General features: G+C 33.9%; 3 protein-coding genes and 1 non-coding gene across 5 annotated transcripts; 2 read left to right on the forward strand and 2 right to left on the reverse strand.

Moving 5' to 3' along the window:
• Nucleotides 1–29: 29 nt before the first annotated feature.
• On the reverse strand, nt 30–1,104 carry LOC129798937 (uncharacterized). Its single transcript, XM_055842450.1, has 4 exons — nt 880–1,104; nt 661–816; nt 484–600; nt 30–424 (listed from the first exon to the last, which is right to left on the reverse strand). The coding sequence occupies exons 1-4, from the start codon at nt 1,000–1,002 to the stop codon at nt 89–91; spliced, it is 732 nt and encodes a 243-aa protein (XP_055698425.1). The 5' UTR covers nt 1,003–1,104; the 3' UTR covers nt 30–88.
• A 50-nt stretch (nt 1,105–1,154) lies between these two features.
• On the reverse strand, nt 1,155–11,160 carry LOC129798936 (sideroflexin-1-3). 2 transcript variants are annotated; one of them, XM_055842449.1, is made up of 4 exons: nt 10,995–11,160; nt 6,778–7,054; nt 1,965–2,116; nt 1,155–1,881 (listed from the first exon to the last, which is right to left on the reverse strand). In XM_055842449.1, exons 2-4 carry the CDS (start codon nt 6,933–6,935, stop codon nt 1,229–1,231), a joined length of 963 nt encoding a protein of 320 aa, XP_055698424.1. In that variant the 5' UTR covers nt 6,936–7,054; nt 10,995–11,160; the 3' UTR covers nt 1,155–1,228. The 2 variants fall into 2 exon arrangements, with proteins under 2 accessions (XP_055698424.1, XP_055698423.1); XM_055842448.1 differs by having other exon boundaries at nt 10,988–11,160.
• Nucleotides 11,161–11,370: 210 nt separating this feature from the next.
• On the forward strand, nt 11,371–12,700 carry LOC129798938 (vacuolar protein sorting-associated protein 72 homolog). The gene is made up of 2 exons (XM_055842451.1): nt 11,371–11,603; nt 11,674–12,700. The coding sequence occupies exons 1-2, from the start codon at nt 11,470–11,472 to the stop codon at nt 12,665–12,667; spliced, it is 1,128 nt and encodes a 375-aa protein (XP_055698426.1). The 5' UTR covers nt 11,371–11,469; the 3' UTR covers nt 12,668–12,700.
• Nucleotides 12,701–12,769: 69 nt separating this feature from the next.
• On the forward strand, nt 12,770–12,865 carry Trnay-gua (transfer RNA tyrosine (anticodon GUA)). Its single transcript has 2 exons — nt 12,770–12,806; nt 12,830–12,865. It is a non-coding gene; the product is annotated as a tRNA-Tyr (tRNA).
• Nucleotides 12,866–25,379: the final 12,514 nt, after the last annotated feature.

Raw genomic sequence — 25,379 nt, forward strand, 5'->3', positions numbered from 1 at the left:
TAAAAAAAATAAATAAATAAAATGCCAAATAAAATTGTCATGAGATTCTCTGGAATATATTTCTGGAATAAATATATTGATTGCAATATCAGTCTGTGGAATAATTTCCATAGCCATTCCACTTTTCGAGATCCATTCCAAATTGTGCCTTCATGATTCTCAAGCTATTTCCGATGATTTGTTTATGATAGATCTGCTTCATTGTGAATCCCACTTTGGTGTAGACATCTCTGAGATCATCATCACATTCTCTCGTGACGGCTTCCAGGGTAGAAAAGCGATTTTCCTTGCAGAAATCCAAAGTATGTGCAATAAGAGCTTCAGCCAGACGTGGAATTTGATCTTTTTGGGAAAAGCCAAAACGGAAGAGCCAGGCTGAATTATGGAGATTCCTGTGATTCTTCAAGCTTACAGTGGAGATTATCTGCAAGGGAGAAATATTAAAAAATCCATCGGAATTCAAGGAAAATCAATGGGAATCACCTTTCGACGAGCCACCTGTTGCTCATCGGGAGGATCATTGAAGAAGATCTCAAAGTCATGAGGTTCTGTTATGCTGTTGTAGTGAAGCTCAGCTAGCCAGCAGCGATTGGGTTTCATCTGAAAGAAGGCATTCCTGTGAGAAAATGAACGAAGAAACCTGGGAAAAAATGCTCAAACATTGGAAATTTCCATGGCTCGATTGAAGAATGATCCATAAACCAGAAGAAAAATTGCTGTTATGACTCCCGGAACGGTCAAGAGGCAGTATAGAGGAGGAATACCGAAGAAGATGAAAGCAATAGCCCAACACAGCACTATCAGTTGGAGTGTAATCTGAGAAAAAAAGCGGGAAATTCGGGAAAATAGAGGGAAAGCATTTGGGTCACATAACCTCACTTCTTTGAAGATTGTCTCAATGAAGGCTTGTTTGGCTCCTGAGAGAATGTAATTCTTCACCAATTCCTCACAGGCAATCTCATCTTGCTTCCTCATCTCACGGATCAGGACAAAGGGGCGCATTTTTGGGGGATTTCCACGGTTTTTATTGCACCTCTTCGGAATGTTTACATTGACACGAGATTTCTTCCCGGTCACTGAAGATGGCGTTGGTGACTGGGAGTTTGCAATTTTTTTTGGGGAGAATTTGGGGCTTTGGGACAATAAAAAGAAAGTTTTTGAACCAAAAGAAAATACAACGGAAATGCATTTAAAACAGACTAATTGCTTTTAGTTTAACAATCATGGCTTAGAGTCCCTTGTTGAAGTACACCACCTGACTTTCCGGTGAGATTTTCTTCACATTCTCCTGCACTTCTTTCTCCAACTGATCTACCCTGATACTGGCTTTCTGACTGTACAGAGCACAGCACAGTGGAGTGGCAAAAGTCAGGCAGAAGCCACAGAAGAGTGTCTGGATGGGAGCATTGGCCCAGGGGAAGCGCCTGAAAACACCCTTCTTCTCCAGGAATGTGGCCAGCATTGGGGTAAATACCATCCCTGGCATAGCCATGCTTATCCGACTGAGAACAACAGCAGTTATTCCCTTCTGAGCAGCATTGACTGATACCCCCACGCGATTGTTATTTTCATCATACAACTCAACGCCCTGCTGCAGCTCCTGCATCCTCATCATGGGGATGTTGATGCAATTGGCAGCAGCCACAGCTGCCAGTGGTACTAGACGTCCAACAAGTGGTGGAGCTGTCTTGCACAGACGATTGAGGGAGAGAGCAGTGGCCAGAGCACCACCAGTTGCCAGGCAGTAGGACGTAAAGAGCTGATTGTTGCTGATTGGCGATGAGCCAGAGCGATTTGTATAGTTGACAAGGGCATTGAATGACTGATTGAGCCACTGCCAGAAGACCACAGCCGGAGTTGACCGGTAAAAGGTCATCATGCCTGCAAAGAAAAAGGTCAACGATTTGTGTTGCATATTGGGAAATCCGGAGAAATCCTAGCAGCTGGTGGAGCATCACACTTACACCCTGTAATGAGCATATTCATCGGCACTTGGGCTGACATCCGTCCAATTATAATCATCTTTTCACCCGTTTCCGGATGGAAGGCGGAATCGTAAATGTACTTGGCTCGCCATATCTCACTGATGCTCTTTGCTTCCACGGGCTTCTCGGCTCTTTTGGTATCAAGAAAAAATAGCAAGATTTTTTTTTAGCAGTACGGGGAGAAGGAATTTTACCATTTGAAGCAAATAAAATGCTATTTTAAAAATGTTTTTAAAAAAAGCAAAGCTCATAAGACAATATAATCGCTCATTAAATATACTAGTGGCTTATCTCAGATGCATATCTTAAAAGTAATACCGTCTAGTCTGGGGGTTTGTCCCCTAATTTCTAAAGAAACAGTATCACCATCAAGGAGTGACTCATAAAGAAAAAAATATATGAAAAAAAGCTTTGTAAAATTAACAAGAAAAGTTTGTCAAAAGGATGTTCTTCCATACAGAATATGGAAATCCTTTGTCAAATCTGCAACCAAGTGGATATTATCAAAAGTTTGTCAAAAGTATGTTTTTCTATACAAAATGTTTTATTAAAAGGGGTGGCAAAGCGTCCCACAGGCTTTGCGAAATGCTCGAACTCGTGACTTAGATGCTATACCTCAAAAGTATTTTCGCATCATTTACCGTTTAACGGTACACAACCGATTTAAAACGATCCATAAATAACTCAATAGATTTTACAAAATAGTTTAAAGAGTAATAAAAATTATATTCAAATAAAAATTACTTATCGGTAAATAACCGGTTCATTACCGGTTCACAACCCATTTGAACAGATTTACAAATCACTCAAAATATTTACCAAGATACACCTCAGGAGTAATTTAATTAAATTTCGTATAAAAATTATTTATCGGTAATGTACCGGTTCATTACCGATTCTAAACCGATTGGAACCGGTTCAATTTTATAGGAACTTCCAAGACCTTTCCAACAAGCCCAAACATGACCACATTCGCTTGATAAATGCGCTCTCTAGTGTATTAGGTGAGATTCTTAATAATCTCACCTACTATAATCTTAACAAAATTTCATGTCGTCCGATCGAGCTCAAATTTGGCCAAAATGTGTTTCACCACTTCCTGATCCCGAATATATGGGGGGGGGGGCTAAGTTACGTTCCCGGCCGGCCGGCCGGCCGCTCTTTGGAGCTTAAAACCGTAAATGTTCGTGAAATAAACTAAAATTCTAATACGCTTTTTAGGAAATTTGTTGAAACGCTAGAATGTTTTTGTAAATACAAAACCGTTTTTAAAAACGCGGAAACTTGTCTTTGCAAGCGAACGTTTCATAATTGTGGATATCCTTCTGCATAGAAAAAAAAACTTACAAACGTAGAAACACGGAAATGATTTTGGAAATGCAAAATGGTTTTTCGAAACGCAGAAATTAATCAAACTTAAAAATATTTCTTCAAGCGCAAAAACGATCTACTATGAAAAAAAGTTTCGTAAAATTAACAAGCTTTGTTAAATCGACTGTCAACTGGATTTCGTTGCAACTTTGTTAAGAGGATGTTTTTTTTCCATATAAAATGTGGGAAAAAGTTTTGTCAAATTGATAAACAATATCCTTTTGACAAAATTTTAACAAAATCTATTTGTCCATTTAACATTTTTTTCCAGGCTAGAGCTAAAGCTATAAAAAACGTTTCAGAACTGTAGGAACAAAGGCTGACTCATATTGAGAAATTCTTGTCAATTTTGTTCGAGAAACGTTTCGCAAATCTCTAGCTAGAAACTCAAAAGTTACTTTTCAAAACGCGAGAAATCCAAAAAAATGCGTCGCGAAACCCAAAAATTGCATTTTAAAACCTGAGAAACTAGAAGCCCTTGTCAGTAAAAATGGAAATTAGTTACCTGGACCTGAATTACTCCTTATGCGGAAACGTTTATAAGCAAAATCATAAATGCGAAAAGATTTTCTTATTTCAAAAATGTTTTTTAGATTCTTTTAGATTCTTCAGAAACATCTCTCAATTTTGAGGTAAAGAACGCTTAAAAGATTTTGAAGTTCAAGATTTAGTGTTCAAATTAAAGATTTGGAATTCTGCTTTAAATGCATCAAAATTTCGTCATTTATTTATAGAATAAAACGTCCTCCTCGTAACATTTAAAATAATAAAAAAAAACCTTAAAATTTTTGACATTTCCATTCATAGCAGTTTGTATCATTTTAGTTTGTGTTTCAACAAATGTTACAAAACGGTGGAAATAATAGAATAGAATAATAGAGAAAATAGAATAAAAGAAATAATAGAAAATAGAAATAATAGAAATCATAGAAAAACATTCAGAAAATTTTTTAGACTTTAAGAACCCGAAAACTCCGAAAACAATAAATATGGGATCTGTTTCAAAAATATGACAACATTTCTTCAAACGCGGAAACAATTTTAGAAACCCAAATACGCTTCTAAAAACGGTCTAAAGCTGGAGACACAAAAACGTTTCAGATTTGCGAAAACTATTACAGAAAAATGCTCACAAACGATTCTATAAAAATATAAAAATGTGTTTATTGATCTCGTGAATCTCTCGATCTCTTGAAAAATGGAAACGTTTCTATAAGCGAGAAAATTATTTTAGAAACACCAGTCACGTTTACCAGACGTAAGAACGTTTTTATAAACGTGAAATGGCATCCAAGAATAATTGAATGGTTCTGGAAACGCGGAAATGTTTCTATATGTACTAAAAACAATTCTATAATCATAGAAATGTTTGTAAGATTACGGAAAAGTTTTCAAAAATTGCAAGAACGTGACTGGAATTGTGGATATGCGAATCTTAACACAAAAATATGCTAACGGCAATTTTTTTCGGACCTTTTAGATTTTCGTAAAACAATTTGTGAGTTTGCTTTTATGAGCAATACGCAAGTTGCTTTTATTTTAAGAATATTAGTATTATCAGCAAATGCGAGTGCAATATTTAAAATAAATATCAATTTATAAGAATCAAAAAATAAATAAATACGCTTTTTTTTACTTAGGTGAAATTAGAAGTAAGCAATTCTTTATACTAAAATCAATAAATAGAAGGAAGCAGAAGGTAGGCCTTTAGAATAATATGTGAACTAATTTTATTTTAGATAAATTGAAACTTAGCTTAAAAATAATAAAAAAAGAATGTTTAAAATATTGCTTTAATTAAATTAAAAATATTTTAAATTTTAGTTATAATTGTCTCTAAACAAAGAGTTTCACTATTCTGCTCATTTGACTGGAAGGCCTCGCTTTATTCTTTTTTTTCAACTTCATTTAAAAAAAACAACTGTAGGGTAAATGTCCTAATTCAAAACCATTTCCAGACGCTTTAACTTTGACAGAAGATTCAACACATTAAGATTAAGTTCATGTTTTTTCTGAAGAGAGTTACATGAATTTGCTCCTTTACTCTTCTAGAATGTTACTGTTTAGTGAAAATTCTTTAGATATAATATGAAAACTTCTTAAATACAAGAAAAACACGTGAGCGTAAAATGCTTCTATTGGAAACATATTAATCCAAATGGAGACAAGGGAAAGTTTCTAATTGGAGACAAACAGTGTAAAGTGGAATCGCGACGAAAGGCTTCCAAAACCTTGTTGAGTTGCTTCTGAGTGCAAGATTTGTTCTTATTCCTAGTCCTTTCTCCTTTCCTATTTAAACCAATAAGAAAATCTCTCCAAAAAATCATATTTTCTGGGTTTCCTATTGAAGCATTTGCAAACACTTTATAAAAACCCTTTTTGTTTACAAAATAGGTAATTATTTCATTTGAAAACTTCACGTACGGTTAACAATAAAGATTAAGACTTAATTTAGCTAAAATTAGCCAGAAATAAGACATAAATGTTAAACAAAAGGAATAAACAACAGTCACCTCATTGTGTTTTTCATTGGAAAACATAGTCGATCGATGAAAAATTCGATGGTGAAAAGATACACTTTTAATTTTCCTGAGAAATTAACAAATTAAAATTTGTGAATATGAATGGATTTTCGCTTTATTTGGAGCAAAATTAACCAAATAATGAAACTGTGGTATTGAAAGTATATAAATATAATAATTTAGTACTGTATTTATCATGAAAACAATGACGTTTCCATTTGGAGTAGCGAGAAAGTTCCATTTGGAGCAGGTTTTGAATTAGCTTAATTTACCCTATTTTAATTATGAAATTTCTAGATTTTCACAATTATTGTCCACGGATTTTGACAACCAGCCATTGATTTTGTTAATTTTAAATTTAGTTTTGGAGTCAAAAATATTTTTAAAATAATGGGAGCATTTCATATAATAAAAAGCAATTTTTTTATATTTATTAGCATGATCTGTGATTATTTGAGACCCGTTCGTAATGTTTTAAAAAAAGTTTTTGACAATCAAAGAAATCAAAGAAATGCGGAAAATCAAAGAATTTTCCGCAATAACTCAATTTTTTCCATACCCTCTCAAGATATGGAAAACTTTTAAAGATTCACCAAAATCAGTGATTCCATGAGCTCTAAATAACTCTGTAAACAATATCTTGAATCTATTTGAGTTATTTTCGAATTATCGTATTAGAGATTCTTGACCCTCTTCATGTTATCTTGATTTATGGGAGTCTTTTCTCACACCCTTGAGATACCAAACTTTCCACAAAATACTCAGTAAAATCTACACAAGATATTCAAAAGCAAATAAGCAAAACAAAATTACTAAAATTACTAAAGCAGTGAAGAAAAGATGTTAGTAAAGGGTAAAAGTTAGTGTTGTAAATAATCCAATTAGAGAATTTTGATTACTTGTAGTCCTGGACAATTTTAGCTGCTCGATCGAGCTCACTGCTGGACACAAAAACGTTGAGGGGGTTTGTTAGAATGATAAAGTGTTTAGCTCGATTTAGGTAGGTGCTTTGATCATAGCGCGGCTCGTCGAGATTAACACGTGGAAGTGAGGACATTGTTGGACTTTCTTCACTCTCTCTCTCTACTTTCTACCAAAAAAATTCTATCACACTGGGATTTTGTCTTGATGTGTAAGAGTGTGGAATGAAGGATTCGTGCTCGGGAGCCAAAACCACTGCAAAGAAGAAGGGTATTAGTTAATAAGGAGTTTTTTGGGACTTTTGGGTCGTTATCAATTGAAAGATCTTTTGTTCAGCATTGAGGCAAAGATACATTGATTGTGGAAATGAGTCGAGACACACACCATTCAGTAGTAGGACATCTAAATAAGAGAAGACATAAACCCTCCCTGAGGTTTTTTTGTTACTCCTCTTCGTATATTAATTTAAATTCCTCATTATAAAAATAATTTGTAGTGAAAAAACTTGAAGGAAAAAATTACAGTCGAGCTTTTTAAAAAAGAATACCAATATAGTAAAGCCATGTTTGAAGCTGACAATAAAAAATTTTATATTTTTACTGATATAAAAATTAGGAAAAATTCAAAATCTAAATATTCTGTTCATAAATATAAGTGAAATTTCACGGGCAATTTTAAAATCCTTATCCTTAGTTAAGACACCTCAAGTTACATAAATGCAGTACATCCTACAACGATTGAACTTTGTTTTTTTTCTTAATAGCTTCAAAATTTTGATCTGAATTTTGGTCACAGAATTGATGAAACAAATATCTTATTTGTCTCACATAACAATATTTGTAATGCAATTTGTGATATTTCTAGTCCCTAGAATAGATCTTTGTATAACCTATAGTGAAGACTAAAACCTAAAACTCCATAACTTTTTTTTCACTATTTAGTAAAATTAAAGTATTTAGGTTTTTTTTGTTCATTGAGAACGTTCAATTGGTGGTAAAATCTTTGATATGAGAACTTCTTTCTTGAAAAACCCATTAAAATATTTCTAATATCAAGTAATGCTACAATTGAACATGTTTTTTTTTCTAGAATTTTACTGTTCTCAAGTTCATCTACATAATAGACTTTACTTTGTATTGGTTTCTGTCACGACTGTTTGATGGTTTTAGAACACGGCGAGGACTAGGGAAAACAGTCAAGACAGGAACCAAAAAAATTAAAGTTGATAGTGCAGAAGCATATGAGAACACTCAGTATAGTAAAGCGATGCAAGCAACGGGATAAATATTTCTGAAATGCCAGGTAAAAATAGAAATCTGAATTCACAAAATATCTGATAACTGAGAGGATTAAAAAAATATGATTACAATAAGCCGAGACGTAAACCAGAAATACCTGTTGTCTGTGATAAATTTAATTGCTCCCTGGATTAATAATTTACTATGAAAAGCTACCGGGGCGCTACCGGAATTAATGTTTCAGAATAAAACTTGTTTTTTTTTTTAATATACAAGAGCAAAATGTTGATGAAAAACCAGTTATCTAAGACACACATGATTTAGCTGTCAAAGATATGACTGTGCTGTCGTTCATAATTTTTTTTTTACCAAATCATTTATTCAGTAGCAACCAAAATTTCAAATGGTCAAAATTTTGAAAGGGACGAAATTATACGAAGCAAAATGTGTGGCGTAATTTCCCAAACCAAAAAAAAACGCTTAGGTGCAAAAAAAATATGGAAAAAATTATGAGATTTAGGCTTTGAAGATTTTGTCCTGTTCAGGATTTTGGCGTTCGAAATTTTGGTTTTCGGGATTTCCGATTTCGGAATTTTATCCAAGATAAAAAATATTTAGGAGTTAGCAAAAAAATATTGCGATTATTTTTATGCTGTGTTGACCGTATGAATTTCATTATGCCAATCCACATTTGCTGTTTTTTGCAGTTGCTTTTAATTTATTCTTTAAAATTAACATAAAAATTAACAAGAAAAAGTGTAACTTTAACCCTCAATACACTTAAAAAGGGTAATATTTACACCGATTTTGGATCAATACTGCAAGGTAATATTAACATTTTCGGAATATTATTTTAACTTTTTCGGATTTCTCTCAGTGTACGAATTACTTCTGTGGAAGCATGTTTTCTTTAGTTCTTCAGTAACGAGGGAAAAATATTTCGATAGGGGTAGAAAATATAAATTTATTTTACGTTTTTTCTCACTGCGGAAAGTCATGCAAAGATTTTTGCACTTAAGTTGCGCCCGGAAAATTTGACCAAATTTGACAAAAATTTAACGGCCAATTTTGATAATATTTTCCTTCATACTCTTTCCTGATTTAAATTTTAGGTGAAAAATTGTTTTCTTACGCGGCTACACTATACAAATAAAATGAAGTTTGATATAATTTATGTAAAGAATTTAAATTGAGTAAAAACATGTTTAAGAAAGCATCTTCTCCCACTTCCTCAATAGACATTTTTCCTTTTCACAATGGGAATTTAAAAATCTGTAAGGAGCTACAGGAAGTTCCGGCTTAAGTGAAAACGGATTGAATGAATTTGATATCAATTGCCTACTTATTGGGAGCTCATTTACAGAATAATTTTTGAAATGCCTCTAAATGTATGGAAATATTTTTTACGCGGTTTAAAATAGATTTCTTATGCCTTGGCTATACCTTTTAGCTCGGTATAATTTTATAAAGTCAAAATTCACGTCCCTTTCTATCTCAAAAGATTTGCATAAGACTATCCCATTCTTTCGGTCTTAAAATTGGATTGAACTAAATTCAATTTGGTCCCATGTTCAAAAGAAGAAGAGTGCGAAAGAGTGGAATATACATATAGGCGGAAGTATTCTCCGTTCGAACGTTCATGCCTTCGAATAATGTGAATTTCTGTTACGCTTCCTAAAAAATTTCCACATGATTGTCACATAATTACCAATAATTGATGACAAGCTAACTAATAGTCAATAGAAATGTGTAAGTGTCTTAGGAAAAATAAAAGAAAATTCATATTGTTGGAAGGCATGAACATTCGAAGGCAGAGTACTTTCCCCTACACAAAGTTTTTAGGAATGAAAAGGACGTGAATTTCGACTTTATGAAGTCTTCCTGAACTAAAAGGTGTGCCGGGGCCATTATGAACCGTTGACGCTAAAAAATATTAGCGCCGAAAATGTTTTGCATTACATCGTGGCGTTTCTGCAACTTATTTCAAAGCCATCGCCTTTGGGTATGCAATTTTTCTGTGTCACTGGAGTGAATTTGGGGGAGTTTTTCGGTCCCGAGAATTTCTTTAGAAGCGGAACTCTCTGTAATTCCAACATATGGACATATTTTCAGTATTTTTTGTGCATTTTTTAAATTGGCTAAGAAAAAGTATATTTGCAAGTTATCTTGGCAATCAGTGAAAATTTTGTCTTGCTCCAGTTTATGAAGGCGATTTTGCGTCCCTGTGTTAAAAAAAATAAGTTGCGTAATGTGTCTCGGATAGAGTGAAAATGGTGTGTTGTACGAGATAATTGAAAACAGCTGAGAAAATGTTGGGGGTATAAACAGACAATTGCTAATTGGACAGGTTAGCAGACGATAAACAATTTTTCTCAAGTTTTTCTAATAAATTTGATTTCGGGTATGTGTCTCTGCTTATTTCTTTCCATTTTTTATAATGAATAATCCTTCAATCCTTCACCAAATGATTCAAAACGAGCGCCAAAATCAAGTGAACCTAGACCTTTTTTAGTCACTGTTAAATTATCAATTCTCTATCACTCGGTTGCAATAAAAATCCTCTCTGCTGGGGAGCAGGTCAGAGTTCTCAAGAGAGCGAGAAAGAAAGAGAACAACTTCTGTAGTCTTACTTACAATTCCCACTTGAATTTCAATGATTGTGCCTCGAAATATACAATTTAAATTATGTAAGAAGCTTGTTTTTTTGCCATTCAATGTCTCTTTCAATTGGTAACGACGCACTTTTGTCTCTGATCAGCAACAGAATCACTCTCCGGGACCACTTTGTGTATCCCACAAGCTCTGTTTTCTATTTCCGGAGAGGTATTTTAATGATTCTCTTGCGGCACGGGGAATTTATTTGATTTTCTCAACAGGAGTGTTTTGCGTGGGATTGAAGTAAACAATTGAGGGATGAGGGATTGTCTTTTTTGCAGGGTATTTTACTCACCACCTACTAGATAACTGAGTTGGGTTAAAGCTCGTGGGTTGCAGCACTAGTCTGTCTCCTCAATTATCTAATAATCACTGACCGCAGTGCTAAAATGTTATCACAAAATTAATATTTTCCTCAGCCTGAGATTCTTCCCCCCACTCACGCACACAATCACACAATGAAAATGTCAAATGTTTCACCAAAGTGCCGCATGGTGGCGCTGTTTTGGGTGGAATTGGCTGGGAAAAATTCAAAAATGGGAAAATTTATATAAAAGTACATTTTTCCAGTAACCATGGGGTAATTAGGAAGAATTCTGAAGGAAAATTGCAAGGGAAGCAAGTGTAATCAATGGTATTTTTAAATTTTCTTTTGGGTGAAAAGCACCCAAATTTGACAGCATACTGAAGTGTCAAATTGGCGGCGTAAAAAACCAAAACAATTCCTTTTAAGTTGATTTTCCGGGAATTTTCCAGTGAATTAGTGAAAAAGTGAGAATGGCAGCAACTAGAGAACGTCGTAGCAATGCAGGGAACCGAATTGCAAAGCTACTGGATGATGAGGAAGAGGATGATTTCTATAAAACATCCTATGGAGGCTTCCAGGAAGCTGAAGATGACCGGGATTATGAGTAAGGAAATAGTGAATACGAAGGGATTTTGGAGCAGAAGGCATAATTAAGTTCTTGTCTTGGATTTCAGGCAAAAGGACGAGGAAGAAGATGTTGTAGATTCAGATTTCAGCATTGATGAGAATGATGAACCGGTGTCAGAAGAGGAAGAGGAAAAAAGGACCCGGAAACGCCGTGGAGTTGTGACTAAAGCCTACAAAGAGCCTGTAAAAAAGCCTCCAGCGGCGAAAGATAAGAAATCTCCTGGGAAAGCTGCAGCTAAGAAGGTGCAAAAGCCTAAGATTTCATCCAATAGACATCCCAAATTTACAGTAATTGACTCAGGGAGGAAATCCTTCAGGAGATCAACGGCTCTTAAGACAGCAGCCACACAGCACAGACTGAAGCAGATGAATGAGGCGAAGAAGCACAAGAAAGTTGTGGTGAAAACGGAAGAATGGATTCCGACGCAGGAGGAACTTCTGGAGGAAGCCATGGAGACGGAGAAGGAAAATATCAAGTCACTGGAGAAGTATCAGAAGATGGAGCTGGAAAAGAAGAAAACACGTCCCACAAAGAGGGTATTTACTGGACCAATGATCAAATACCATTCAATGTCGATGCCACTGATTGAGGAGCTGTCAACTTCCATTGATACCACGGGAATAAAGACCGAAGAAGATGCAGGAGAAGTGGACATTTCGGTGAAATTCAAGAGCAAGAGGAAGACAGCCAATTCGAGAACGGCAGCAAAGACTGGTCCAAGGGTCGAGAGGACTTTTATCACCTTCGAAAATGATATTGATAACAAAGTATTTGAGAAGTACTTTCCACAGGCCAGGAAGAAGAGAACGGAGCATAGAAGTCGGATTTGTCCAATAACTCACCTTCCAGCCAGGTATTTTGATCCCGTGACGAAGCTTCCGTACAGAAATTTGGCAGCTTTCAAGATCATCCGGGAAGGGTATTACAGGCAGTTGGAGGAGAAGGGAAATCCCGAAAATCCAGAAATTGCCAAGTGGATGCAGTGGAGGAAGCAGATCAAGGAGCAGAGACAGAGAAATAAGGCTCAGAGAAGTGTATAATGTACAGAATAAATGCTTGGGAATGCTTGAAAAGAGTCGTTTGAATTGGGAACATGTCGGTCGCTTGGGCTCTTATGGCAACTTTGCAAAAAACCGAGTATGCCTTCGATAGCTCAGTTGGCAGAGCGGTGGACTGTAGAATGGCCTTTCGGCATAGTAGAAATCCATAGGTCGCTGGTTCAAATCCGGCTCGAAGGAGACTTTTTTTTTCTTTTTTTCAAGTTTTTTTTTCAATTAAAATTTAGTAATTGGTGCTAAAAATATTAATTCGTGGGTAATTTGTCTTTAATTAAGTTTGGAAACAGTTTTATTCATGTATGAAGCATATGCTGCATGTTTTTTGTTTATTCTGTAAAAGTTGGTAAAAGTTGATATTTAATTTGTTTATTTATTTTTTAAATTCCCTTTTATCCTTGTAATCGAAGGATTTATTGGTCTATCTAAATTTAGTCTGAATTTGGTCTCAAATCAAACCCGATTTTTAAACAGGAAGACTCGTCTTTATGCGTCTTTATGTGAATATCAAATAAAACAATATGGTATATTCTTTATTTATGTTATCAGGGAAATTTTTTATTCAATCTCAAGTATTTTACTTGTAATTCAAGTTCTGTAGGGAGTGAATTAGTTCACGTAGTTTTAACTTGAAGGCGATGCACTAAAAAGATCTTAAAAATGTATCAGCGTTATTTCCTTCAGCAGTGGAACCTGAGCTTAATCAGCCAGAATAAGGGCGTAGCTATAGGATTTCGGTAAAAAGAGGGGCCAAATATAAAATTATTAGTGTATTTATAAAGGATTACCTGCCGTTTTTCTAAAGCAAAAAACCAAGAGATTTCTTTTAAAAAAAAGTCACAAGAAACATTTTTAATCTAATCACGAATTTGAGCTCTTTAAAAATTAATTAAATAATTAAATTAAATTAAATGAAACTTTTTGGAAATAGTTAATGCTTAGTTAATAGTTTTTTTTGAAGAAATTTTGTCTTTCTATCAATTTCTTCGCCGAAACGTTCTAATTAATGAGTAATTTTTCTTGAAGGAAATTGAGTTTAAACTTGATTATATAATGTCTCAACTCAAAAAACTGTTTTTAACTATGTTATCACACTTGCACATTAAAATTTAAATATGATTCACATTAATTGTCGCTGGTGAGAGTCCAAATGTGTAATTTGTTTGTTTGAATCATTTTATATTCAAAATTTGATCTATTTGTTGATAAAAAGGTAGACTTGACCCGCAAAATTTGATATAAAGTGATTTATAGCATTAATGCGAAAAATTAATGCGATTTTCTCTTTAATTTTTTAATGTGAAAAATATTTATGCTTTAGGTAAATTTAAACTTATTTTTGTAGACCAAGTCTACTTCTTTATCAATAAATAGAAAAACTCCAAATATTAAGTGATTCAAAGACACAAATAACAAATTTGAACGCTCACATGCGACAATTAATGTGAATCACATTAAAATTTTAATGTGCAAGTGTGATAACGCCGTAAACTAATTTTTTTTGTATTTATTTCTCTTAATTCAAATATAAAGTGCGTACCATTACCATAAGGTCACTTTGCAGAACTCAATTTTTTTCTGTATTCGCTTTATTTAATTTTTTCCACAAAATAATTTGATTTGAACCTATTTATGATAATTTTTTAACAGCGTAATATTATTCTTAAATTTTAATTGAGAGAATATCAATCTTACACGTTTTTGATCGTATAACTACGATAATATCAATAAATTCTTTTGTAATATTATTAGGGGAGATAATTTTTAAGCAAATCTTTAAAATTAGTATTTTCAGCGTTTTTCTAGTATTTGAAAAATTCGTTTAGGCATACTATCGATTAAATTTTCGATGAACTTATCTTCAGGCTTGTTCCAGGCATCCAAAATTGTAAATTTTAACTACAAAACGTAAGTGTATTGGCGAATATCTGCATAAAAGGACAGATAATCCTAACCGGCTTATGTAGGTGAGATTCTTAACGTGAGCTAACTCGGAGTGCATGCAAATTCGATTTAGAGCTGAAGTAGGGAGACGCCATTCAGTTATCTTGAATCAAATTCGTGAAATTATACAAGTTTTGTATTTGAACCAAAATGTCAAGGATTTGGATGAACTGACAGAAAAGTGTTATATGGGTGAAATGTAGACCAGAATGTTCTCTATAATTTTGCCGTAGAACTTGAACTCATCGATTACTTAGAAGCCAAGATAAGCGAGGTTTTTTGTTTCTTAACTCGTTTTTTCATCCAGAGTGCCCCAAGTGTTCATTTGTTGAACTTCAACTAAATCAAAGAATTGTTGTATTTTGCGGGACTTTCCATTTAAACCCCTATTTTAAGTGTCTTGGTGGAGTAGAGGCAGTCAAATTGGCATCTGAGTGATTTCAAAGCGTTTTTATGGGAAAAATCATTTTTTTCACACTTAAACGGCAAAATCGGAGTGATAGCGTAGTCTGAGTGGAAAATGATGTATGGACGAAATGTAGAGACAAATGTGCTCTACAATTATGTTGAAGTAATCATCAAAATCGGTTCAGCGACAGTCGAAATAATTGAGGTTATGTGATATTGAAATTGGTTTTTCGACTGTGGCGCCCCTGGTGTTGGTCCCACGAAGTTCAAATATTCTAGAAAGTTGTAGCATTTGGTGAGATCTTTCGTTTAAGCCCTCATTCATCAAAATCGGTCACATAGAACCGGAGATATGATTTTTCGAATTTCGTGAACTTTGACCCCTCATATCTCCGGTTCTATTGAAACCACAGCGTACATACGCACCATTTTGGAAACGTCCTAGACTGGACTACAACATACTAAAATTTCATTAACTTGCACAATGCCGTTTTTGAGAAAAGTGACTTTGAATTTCGATGAATTTTGACGCTATCACAGCGCCACCTGTGGTGACTTTTTGAACTTCCATCTGAAAGTGCTCATCGAGACGAAACCAAAAAGGTAAAATTTAGGTCGCTATGTTAATTAGAACCGGAGATAGAGGCCGGTCAATGTTCGAACTTTGACCCCTTATAGCTCGGGTCAGGGGTTATGGATCGACTTAAGGTTTTTTTTGTTTGATAGGTATAATCAACGGCTACAACATACTAAAATTTCAGCCCGATGCACAATGGAATTTTTGAGTTATTTAACTTTTAAGATTTAAAAATTTTCTTTTTAAAAAAAGCGCCCCTAGCGGTGGTTTTATGAACTTGCGATGTTAGAAGGGGAGGTGGCATTTCACGAGAGCTTTCCAAAAAGCCCTCACTTTTTAAATTCTGACAATTAGAACCGGAGTTATGGCCATTTTAAGAAATTTTTTTTGGACCCTTATAGCTCGGGTCAGGGGGGTCGGGGGACCTTAAGTTTGATATTGATGGAAAGCTCTAAGGCCCAGCTATAACATACTAAAATTTGAGTCCGCTGAATGCCATAGGGGCGGAGCTATTGAGAAAACAAAAAAAGGGGGGTCTTCAAAATGGCGGAAGGAGGGGTGGGGGGTGGGGAGTCTATGCACCAAGTTGCAATTTTCACCCGATATATAACCTTTGCCGAAAACCGCAAGTCGATATCTTTTTTAGTTTAGGAGCTATTAAGCTCCAAAAAGCGGCCGGCCGGCCGGCCGGCCGGGAACGTAAAATAGCCACATATATATTCGTGATCAGGAAGTGCTGAAACACATTTTGGCCAAGTTTGAGGTCGATCGGACGACATGAAATTTTGTTAGGATTATAGTAGGTGAGATTGTTAAGAATCTCACCTAATATGGCAAACAAGAATCCCCCAAATATTTTCAATTGGATTGAAGTCAGGAAGGAGTTCAAGAGGTCAGGTGGCCACGCCAAGATTTTAATATTCTGAGCTCGGATCCAGTCCTGGAACAGCCTGAAGATAAGTTCATCGAAAATTTAATCTATGCCTAATCGAATTTTTGAAATACTTTAGAAAAACTCTGAAATCACTCATTTTAAAGATTTACTTTAAAAAATCATCTCCCCTAATAATATTACAAAAGAATTTATTGATATTATCGTAGTTATACGATCAAAAACGTGTAAAATCGATATTCTTTCAATTAAAATTTAAGAAAGATGTTGCGCTGTTAAAAAATTATCATAGGTTCAAATCAAATTATTTTGTGGAAAAAAATTAAATAAAAAAAAAGGACAGATAATCCTAACCGGCTTATGTAGGTGAGATTCTTAACGTGAGTTAACTCGGAGTGCATGCAAATTCGATTTGGAGCTGAAGTTGTGAGTCGCCATTCAGTTATCTTGAATCAAATTCGTGAAATTATGCAAATTTTGTATTTAAACCAAAATATCAAGGATTTGGATGAACTGGCACAAAAGTGATATATGGGTGAAATGTAGACCAGAATGTTCTCTATAATTTTCCCATAGAACATGATCTCATCGATTACTCAGAAGCCAAGATAAGCGAGGTTTTTTGTTTCTTAACTCGTTTTTTCATCCAGAGTGCCCCAAGTAGTCATTTGTTGAACTTCAACTATTTCAAAGAATTGTTGTATTTTGTGGGACTTTCCATTTAAAACCCTATTTTAAGTGTCTTGGTGGAGTAGAGGCAGTCAAATTGGCATCTGAGTGATTTCAAAGCGTTATTATGGGAAAAATCATTTTTTTCACACTTAAACGGCAAAATCGGAGTGATAGCGTAGTCTGAGCGGAAAATGATGTATGGACGAAATGTAGAGACAAATGTGTTCTACAATTGTGTCGAAGTAATCATCAAAATCGGTTTAGCGACAGTCGAGATAATTGAGGTTATGTGATATTGAAATTGATTTTTCGACTGTGGCGCCTCTGGTGTTGGTCCCCCGAAGTTCAAATATTCTAGAAAGTTGTAGCATTTGGTGAGATCTTTCGTTTAAGCCCTCATTCATCAAAATCGGTCACATAGAACCGGAGATATGATTTTTTGAATTTCGTGAACTTTGACCCCTCATATCTCCGGTTCTATTGAAACCACAGCGCGCATACGCACCATTTTGGAAACGTCCTAGACTGGACTACAACATACTAAAATTTCATTAACTTGCACAATGCCGTTTTTGAGAAAAGTGACTTTGAATTTCGATGAATTTTGACGCTATCACAGCGCCACCTGTGGTGACTTTTTGAACTTCCATCTGAAAGTGCTCATCGAGACGAAACCAAAAAGGTAAAATTTAGGTCGCTATGTTAATTAGAACCGGAGATAGAGGCCGGTCAATGTTCGAACTTTGACCCCTTATAGCTCGGGTCAGGGGTTATGGATCGACTTAAGGTTTTTTTTGTTTGATAGGTATAATCAACGGCTACAACATACTAAATTTTCAGCCCGATGCACAATGGAATTTTTGAGTTATTTAACTTTTAAGATTTAAAAATTTTCTTTTTAAAAAAAGCGCCCCTAGCGGTGGTTTTATGAACTTGCGATGTTAGAAGGGAAAGTGGCATTTCACGAGAGCTTTCCAAAAAGCCCTCACTTTTTAAATTCTTACAATTAGAACCGGAGTTATGGCCATTTTAAGAAATTTTTTTTGGACCCTTATAGCTCGGGTCAGGGGGGTCGGGGGACCTTAAGTTTGGTATTGATGGAAAGCTCTAAGGCCCAGCTATAACATACTAAAATTTGAGCCCGCTGAATGCCATAGGGGCGGAGCTATTGAGAAAACAAAAAAAGGGGGGTCTTCAAAATGGCGGAAGGAGGGGTGGGGGGTGGGGGGCCTATGCACCAAGTTGCAATTTTCACCCGATATATAACCTTTGCCGAAAACCGCAAGTCGATATCTTTTTTAGTTTAGGAGCTATTAAGCTCCAAAGAGCGGCCGGCCGGCCGGCCGGCCGGCCGGCCGGGAACGTAACTTAGCCACATATATATTCGGAATCAGGAAGTGGCGAAACACATTTTGGCCAAATTTGAGGTCGATCGGACGACATGAAATTTTGTTAGGATTATAGTAGGTGAGATTTTGTTAAGAATCTCACCTAAATTTTGTTAAGAATCTCACCTAATATATAGAAGAAAATGTGCTTATTGAGAAGTGACCTTAAAGTAATGATAGGGGAGACTGGGGCAAAATTTGTCAAAACGAAAATTTCAATATTCACTATTTTCTAAAATAAAAGAGACTCAGGCTTGAAATTTTTATTATAGATAGCCTTCATGAACCTTCTTAAACTTACAAAGTTTCAAGAGATTCAAGAAAGGATTATGTAAAATAAAAAATTGAGCCCTATTTTTGGAATATTTGACTTACAGAAAATATCATTAGTGATTAGCTCAATTTATGCATATTTTTTGTTAATTATAGAGAAAAATTATCTTCCACAAAGTTGCAGAGGAATAAATTTCCTATAAAAATATGTCTATTTGATATTTTTAACGTTTGCGAGAGTTAAAACGTCACAAATTATCCGAAGACTGACAAAATTTGCCCCAGCAATTTTGAGAATCTCCACAAAATCGACTTTTAGAAAATGATTCGAAAATCACATTTCTTTCGAGATAGAGGAAAATAGTCTTCTGCAATGTTGTAGAACAGTAAATTTCCTATAAAAGAATATGCTCATTATAAAACTTTTAAGTTTTCTCAGAGCTCGTGGAAAAATATGCGTTTTGACAAGTTTTGCCCCAGACTCCCCCACACTGAAAAATCATAAAAATGAGCATTTTTTTCAATGGAAATATGGGAGAGCCGCAATGTCAAAAAATTACAATAATCAGTTGTAAAATAATTCAATTCAAAATATTTTGCAGAAAAAAAATTAAATAAAACGAATACAGAAAAAAATTTATGTTCTGCAAAGTGACCTTGTGATACTGATAACGCACTGTATTTGCAATTAGCCCCTCGTACAATGATGTTTGATAAAGTAAGATTAAAAAAAAATGATTAAACCTTTTCAAAGAAGAAAAAAGATACAATAAAAGCAAAGCAAAAAGCACCAAAAAGAGAAGAAAACATATTCTAATAAAAGATTCTTTAAAATTAACTATAGAAAATTGGCATAAATCATAAATCCTTATTCCGCCCAGATTTTGTTGCTTTTAAGTGGGTTGGATAGCTCATAAATATAGTTTTAATCGTTTTTCAGAGAATAATAAACTCTAGTTTTTAATGTGAAGGGATAAAAAATAAACAAAACATTTTTCATATTTTTTAAATCGTATTTACACCTAATTTTTCCACAAAAAAAAAACCCATTTGAAAAAATTCTTAAGAATTTATTGTGAAAAATTAATTAATGGTAAATTTTAAATGGAAGAGAAATCTTGTAGACACCTTCGAAAATTTCAAAGGAAAATTAATTTAATTTTCTTCTTTTTTAATTTTCCTTTGAAATTTTCAAAGGTTTCTACAAGCTTTCTCTTCCAATTAAAATTTATCATTAATCAATTTTTCACAATAAATTTTTAATATATTTTTTTCAAATGGTTTTTTTTTTGGAAAAATTAGGTGTTAAATACGATTTAAAAAAATATGAAAAATATTTTGTTTTTATATCCTTAAAAATATAATTTAAACAATATCTTAAAAAACCCAGTGTATTTCATATTCTGAAAAATTACTGAAGACAACCAGGAGGGCTTTTTCTTGAATAAAATCCCGAATAGATAAAAAATTAAATGAAAATGCTCTTTCGAGTGTCGAAAGCTTTTCCGAAAGCCAAAAATACAATGTTAAACCGATTTTGATTATTTTTGGCAGATATAAAAAGTTTCGTAGATTCCGTAGATTCCCTAAAAGCTCCTTCAAAACATTGCTTTTTTTAAAAACTAACGTTATTCGAAACTTTCTCTAAAGTTAAATTAGTTATATCCTAGAATTGAAGTGAAAGCTTTATAAAAAAAATCTTTTGGGACTTACTTTTGACTGAAATAATTTGAGTTAAAAATTTATCAATTTCATGATGATAAAGAAGGAAAGAAAAAGAAAATTTGAGTTTTTTACCTTTATTATCGCTAAATTAGCATAAAGTACAAAATCATATAGTGTTTGTTTTAAAATTCATTATTTTATAATTCAAATGTCATCGTGAATCGGATGAAATCACCCCCCCGAGATTAAGAAGTTACATTGTTATGAAGATTTTTTTCTCTCTTCAAAAATCTTCGTTATTTTTTAAGCACCCATAAAGTACCCGTCATTGCTCAGAGGTGGCGCTTAGACAGGGATGTAATTAGGGTTTTTTTTTAATTAATTTAATTTAATTTAATTTAATTTATCTTTGTTTCTCAATGTAGTTAGTTTATAAAAATTATAGAATACAACGTAAAATCACTCCATTTCGACAAAAAAAATAGTAACTAAAAGATCAACTTTAACACTTTAAGGATTTGTGTACTTTTCTTATTGCTATTATTACGGTTTCTCTATATCCAATAATTTTTGATTTATTTCCGATATTTAAAGTAGCAATAAATTATGGGATGCATACGAAAATATAAAATAAACCAGGGGCATTGCTTTTTAACTAATGTTTAACCCTTTAAAGACGATTGGAACACCGGTGTCCCATAAAGAAAATAATTTTTCCTGACTACCTAAAGTTATTTTTTCTATTGTCCGTACATAATTGTAAAGTAGAAGGTTGAAGGAATCTAGAATATTTTTTACAAGTCAATAGCTATTTGATATGTAGTAAATATTTAAACTCAAAAATGGCGAATTTTTAAATTCTCAAATTCATAATTGATTTTATTTATTTTTTATCCTTCCAATTTTAACTGTTCGAACTCCAAGAGAGAGCAGTTTTCACAATCGATTTTTTTTTCAACTTTGCAAAATCCTAGCTGCTAAACGGTAAGAGATATTGACTTCCGGTCTTCGGTGACCCCCCCCCAGAAATTAATATATTCTATCTAACTAACTTACCCAAATTACCCCCCACCCCTTCTATCCCCTCCAAAAAACATGTTTTATGACCTTGCAAAAAATTGGCCCTGACGATTTCCTTCATTTTTGGATATGTTATGGAGGTAGTCCAGCTGAACATTTCGTCTTTAGACACCTATCACCGGAAAATTCGCCATCTTGAACTATTCAAGGTTGAAACTTAATTTTCACCCGATTTTTTCAATTAATTAATTAAAAGATTAATGATTTTTTGAAGCCCTCTTCTTGAAAAATTTTCAACTTCAAGATGGTTTTGTGGTGATTTATAGTCAAATTTAATTCGACAATAATTTTCTATACGTCAGAATGCTTGCGAAAAGGTATATAAGGCAGAGCTCTTTCTCGGGAGTTCGAGCAGCTCGCAAAGCCTCGGACGCTTTGCCACCCCTTTTTTTTAAGCAAAACCCTTTTGGCAATAAAAACTACAATACTCATACGTAATATTTTTCATTAAAGCGAAAAATATTATTCATTGGTATTGTCAGAAAAAATACTTATATTTTTGGGCTATTTTGGTCCCTATCATTCATAGAAGCACAAAATACACCGAATCAGACTCTGTTGGACTTTCCAAGGTTAGATGTAAGACTTATCATTGATTATGTTTCTCAGTTTAATTTTTATTGTTGATTTTCAGTCCGTAAAAAGTGTCTCGTGGTTAAAGGGTTAAATATCAGCAAAAAGTATTGCATTCACTATATTCTAACGAAATACAAAACCAGTAATAATACAATCATAATCCTTAGATGATCAGAGTTTGTTTATTTGACAGTATACTTACTATGTAAATGTATCACATTTATTTAATTTGTAAGTTGTAACAGGTTCTTGATCGTGGCTCTAAGTAATTTCTAAAAGGGCTCTTTATTGCGACATGTGGGGAGAGAAACAATCACATTTAAGTAGTTCTGCATATTTCCATCAAAATATATGCTGAAGTATCATACCTGACAACGTAAGGTTATATCAAAGATCCAAGTATTTTCCCAGCAATATACAAAAATAATGAATTATTTATTTTTCAATTCAATTTATTTTCATTTCATTTCGTCTTTTTGCCTTCCTTCCCATGCGTCCATCGCCGTCTTAGCGTTAATTTCAGCCTCGAGGACCAAACGATGGAAAAGCCCTTTCACAGGCTGTATGTTATTTGTTACAATGTTATTGTTGAAATTACAATCGTTCGTTCTTCTGGTTTACCACTGAGGCTGACAGCTGCACGAATTGGCCCAGACTTCACGTTACTTAAGCATTACTTGGAAGCCTAGAAGAGATAAAATTTTAGAACACAAAAGTTGTAAAATTCTGTAAAGAAAATTTAGAGGCAATTAAACAAATAGTTATTTTGTATTGCACTTTGCTTTCGTAATATCTTTTCAAATTTTAAAATCAATTTGATTTATTTAATTTTGCTGACGATTTAAGAATTTTTTCTCAGAAATATTCTTCAAAGTGTCCTTTAATATGCTTTATTTGCCGTATTGGGTAAAGACTCATAATTTGGTCCAGTCTGCTTATAAGCATCGATGTTCCAAGTTTGAAATTCGATATTTTCAATACTAATTGACAATTCTTGTTACTCTCTTTTCAGAAGGGTTGTTTAGAAACTTAGCAAGCTATTTATCGTCTTATTTTTACTTAAATTTGTTTTAATACGTTTAAAAATGAATTGATATGTAGAGGTGAATTTGACTCTTATTTTGGACAACTTGTTTATTAATTTGGCCAACTTGGCTGTAAATTCGGACAGCTAATCCGCCTCAACAGGATGCCCATTGTTCTTCATTTCATAAACCAATCTTACCAAGTCCTCTTCCTGTTCATGTAAGGGAAACGTAGAATGTCACAAGAAGCCCGGAAACTTTCCATATCATTCATTAAAGTAAGTTGACTTCGGTACTCCAAGTACGTGCGGATTCGCTCATTCCCTGGCCTTTCCGGGAGCCTTTTAAGGTTTTTCTCACTACATCTCTTTCGTAGATATTATACTCCTTTGTTTTTCCAGGCATTTGTACAAACTAGTCATCACAAAAGCTAAAACTTCACGAAATTTCGTGAGAAAAACATCTGTCCAAAATAAGGAGTATCACCTCACTGGTGAATGTCTTAGAAAATTTCCCATTTTTCACACGAAAAATCTAATTCACAAGGCAAATCTCACTTTAGGTCAAATGTACAAATCACCACTAACGTGAATCAACACAATTTTCAATGAATATTCAATAATATCACTCAAAAAAAACGAAGAAACATTGTTAGTACTTCACAACAGATAAATAAGACTGATGTAAACAAGAAGTTCTGTCATATTTCTCGTAAGCAATTGCTCACACTGAATTTTCAACAAAGCAATTTCAAAAAGAACAAATATTTAGATAGAATTCATTATTCATCAAATATTTGAATAAAAATCCATAATTTTAATCAATTCATTTTTAGTGTACAATTTTATCCTCAAAGTATCCAAAATAAGAAACTGGACAAAAATATGAGCCTTTCCCCTAAATCTGTTAAAATTTAAAAAAAAATCAGAGAAAATATGGTAATTTTAACATTCGGAATCTATATAAATCCTCAAGTGGAGTCCCTCATTCTTTTGTCTAATCGAAATTTTACGCGTGTTAAATTTCTCACATTAAAAATGTCTCTTATTATAATCTAAAAAAATATCGCAGATAAGCAACTAGAATTTTTTGCGGAAAAATTACTCCTGATACGCCTGATTCGTACCTGGCACAAGTGCCATTCGCGAAAATTTTCATCAACTCGATACACTTTAAATCACAGTTCCTCCTGATAATTGATTGGCACTCAGAAAAACCCCAACAGAATCACATTCTCAATTTAATGATGTTTCCTTAGAACTCTGTCGTTTCTGAGGTGCCACTGAAATAAAGAAACTATTCCTAATTTACCTGTGGAATGTAACTCCCAAAGAATTCTGTCGTTGGGAAGTTTGGCAATTCTCCACGGCACACTTCATTTTTCCACACTGTTCACAATTGGTACACCTTCTCACACTTTTCACGAATCCTGTTTCACAGGTATTTAAGAGTTTGTCTTGGTTTTTTGATCACTTTTCACAATTTTCGCGAAGAGACACACTCCACCAAAATATTCACCGCGCCGGCTGTCAAGTGGTTGCGAAATTTTGCCACCAGTTGCGCTAGTGATGCGCAGTGTAAAAGTGCTCGCGAGGCGCTCACGGTGGAATTTTGAATTCTCTATAGAGAATTTGCTAAAATAACGGTATTGACAGGGGGGTGGATGAAATACTTGTTTTTGGTAACCATGATTCTAACGATGAGTAAGTGTTTTGCTATCTAAAAGATAATGATTTTCCTTTGATAACTTTCCTATACGATTAACCTGAGAAGTAGTTCGATATACCGTTTCAAACTTAAGATTTCTCTATGAACAATTACTTTTTCAATTTGTCACTCTAACTTCTGTTCTTAATAATAAGATTTTTTCTAATAAAAGTAGAATATTTCACAAATTATATAATTAGTCGTGTAATTCACAATTATTAGACTTTAATTGAGATCAAACAATTTTTTACATCAACTATTCAAAGACAACGTCTGCAAATCAAGTTCAAGAATATGAATTAATGTTCAGAATTTATATCTTTATTTTTTTCACTTTAATAAGCATACATTGTACATATAAAATTGACATTCAGCATGAATTTTTAAGATGATCATCCGGCTTATAAAAGTAATTTCCGTGTATCTGTTGTAACATTCTATTAAATCCTAAAATGTTCTATACAATTGTTAGAGAATTAGAATATTTTTC

This window comes from Phlebotomus papatasi, chromosome 1, assembly GCF_024763615.1.
Source record: "Phlebotomus papatasi isolate M1 chromosome 1, Ppap_2.1, whole genome shotgun sequence".
In the NCBI taxonomy this organism is placed as follows: domain Eukaryota; kingdom Metazoa; phylum Arthropoda; class Insecta; order Diptera; family Psychodidae; genus Phlebotomus; species Phlebotomus papatasi.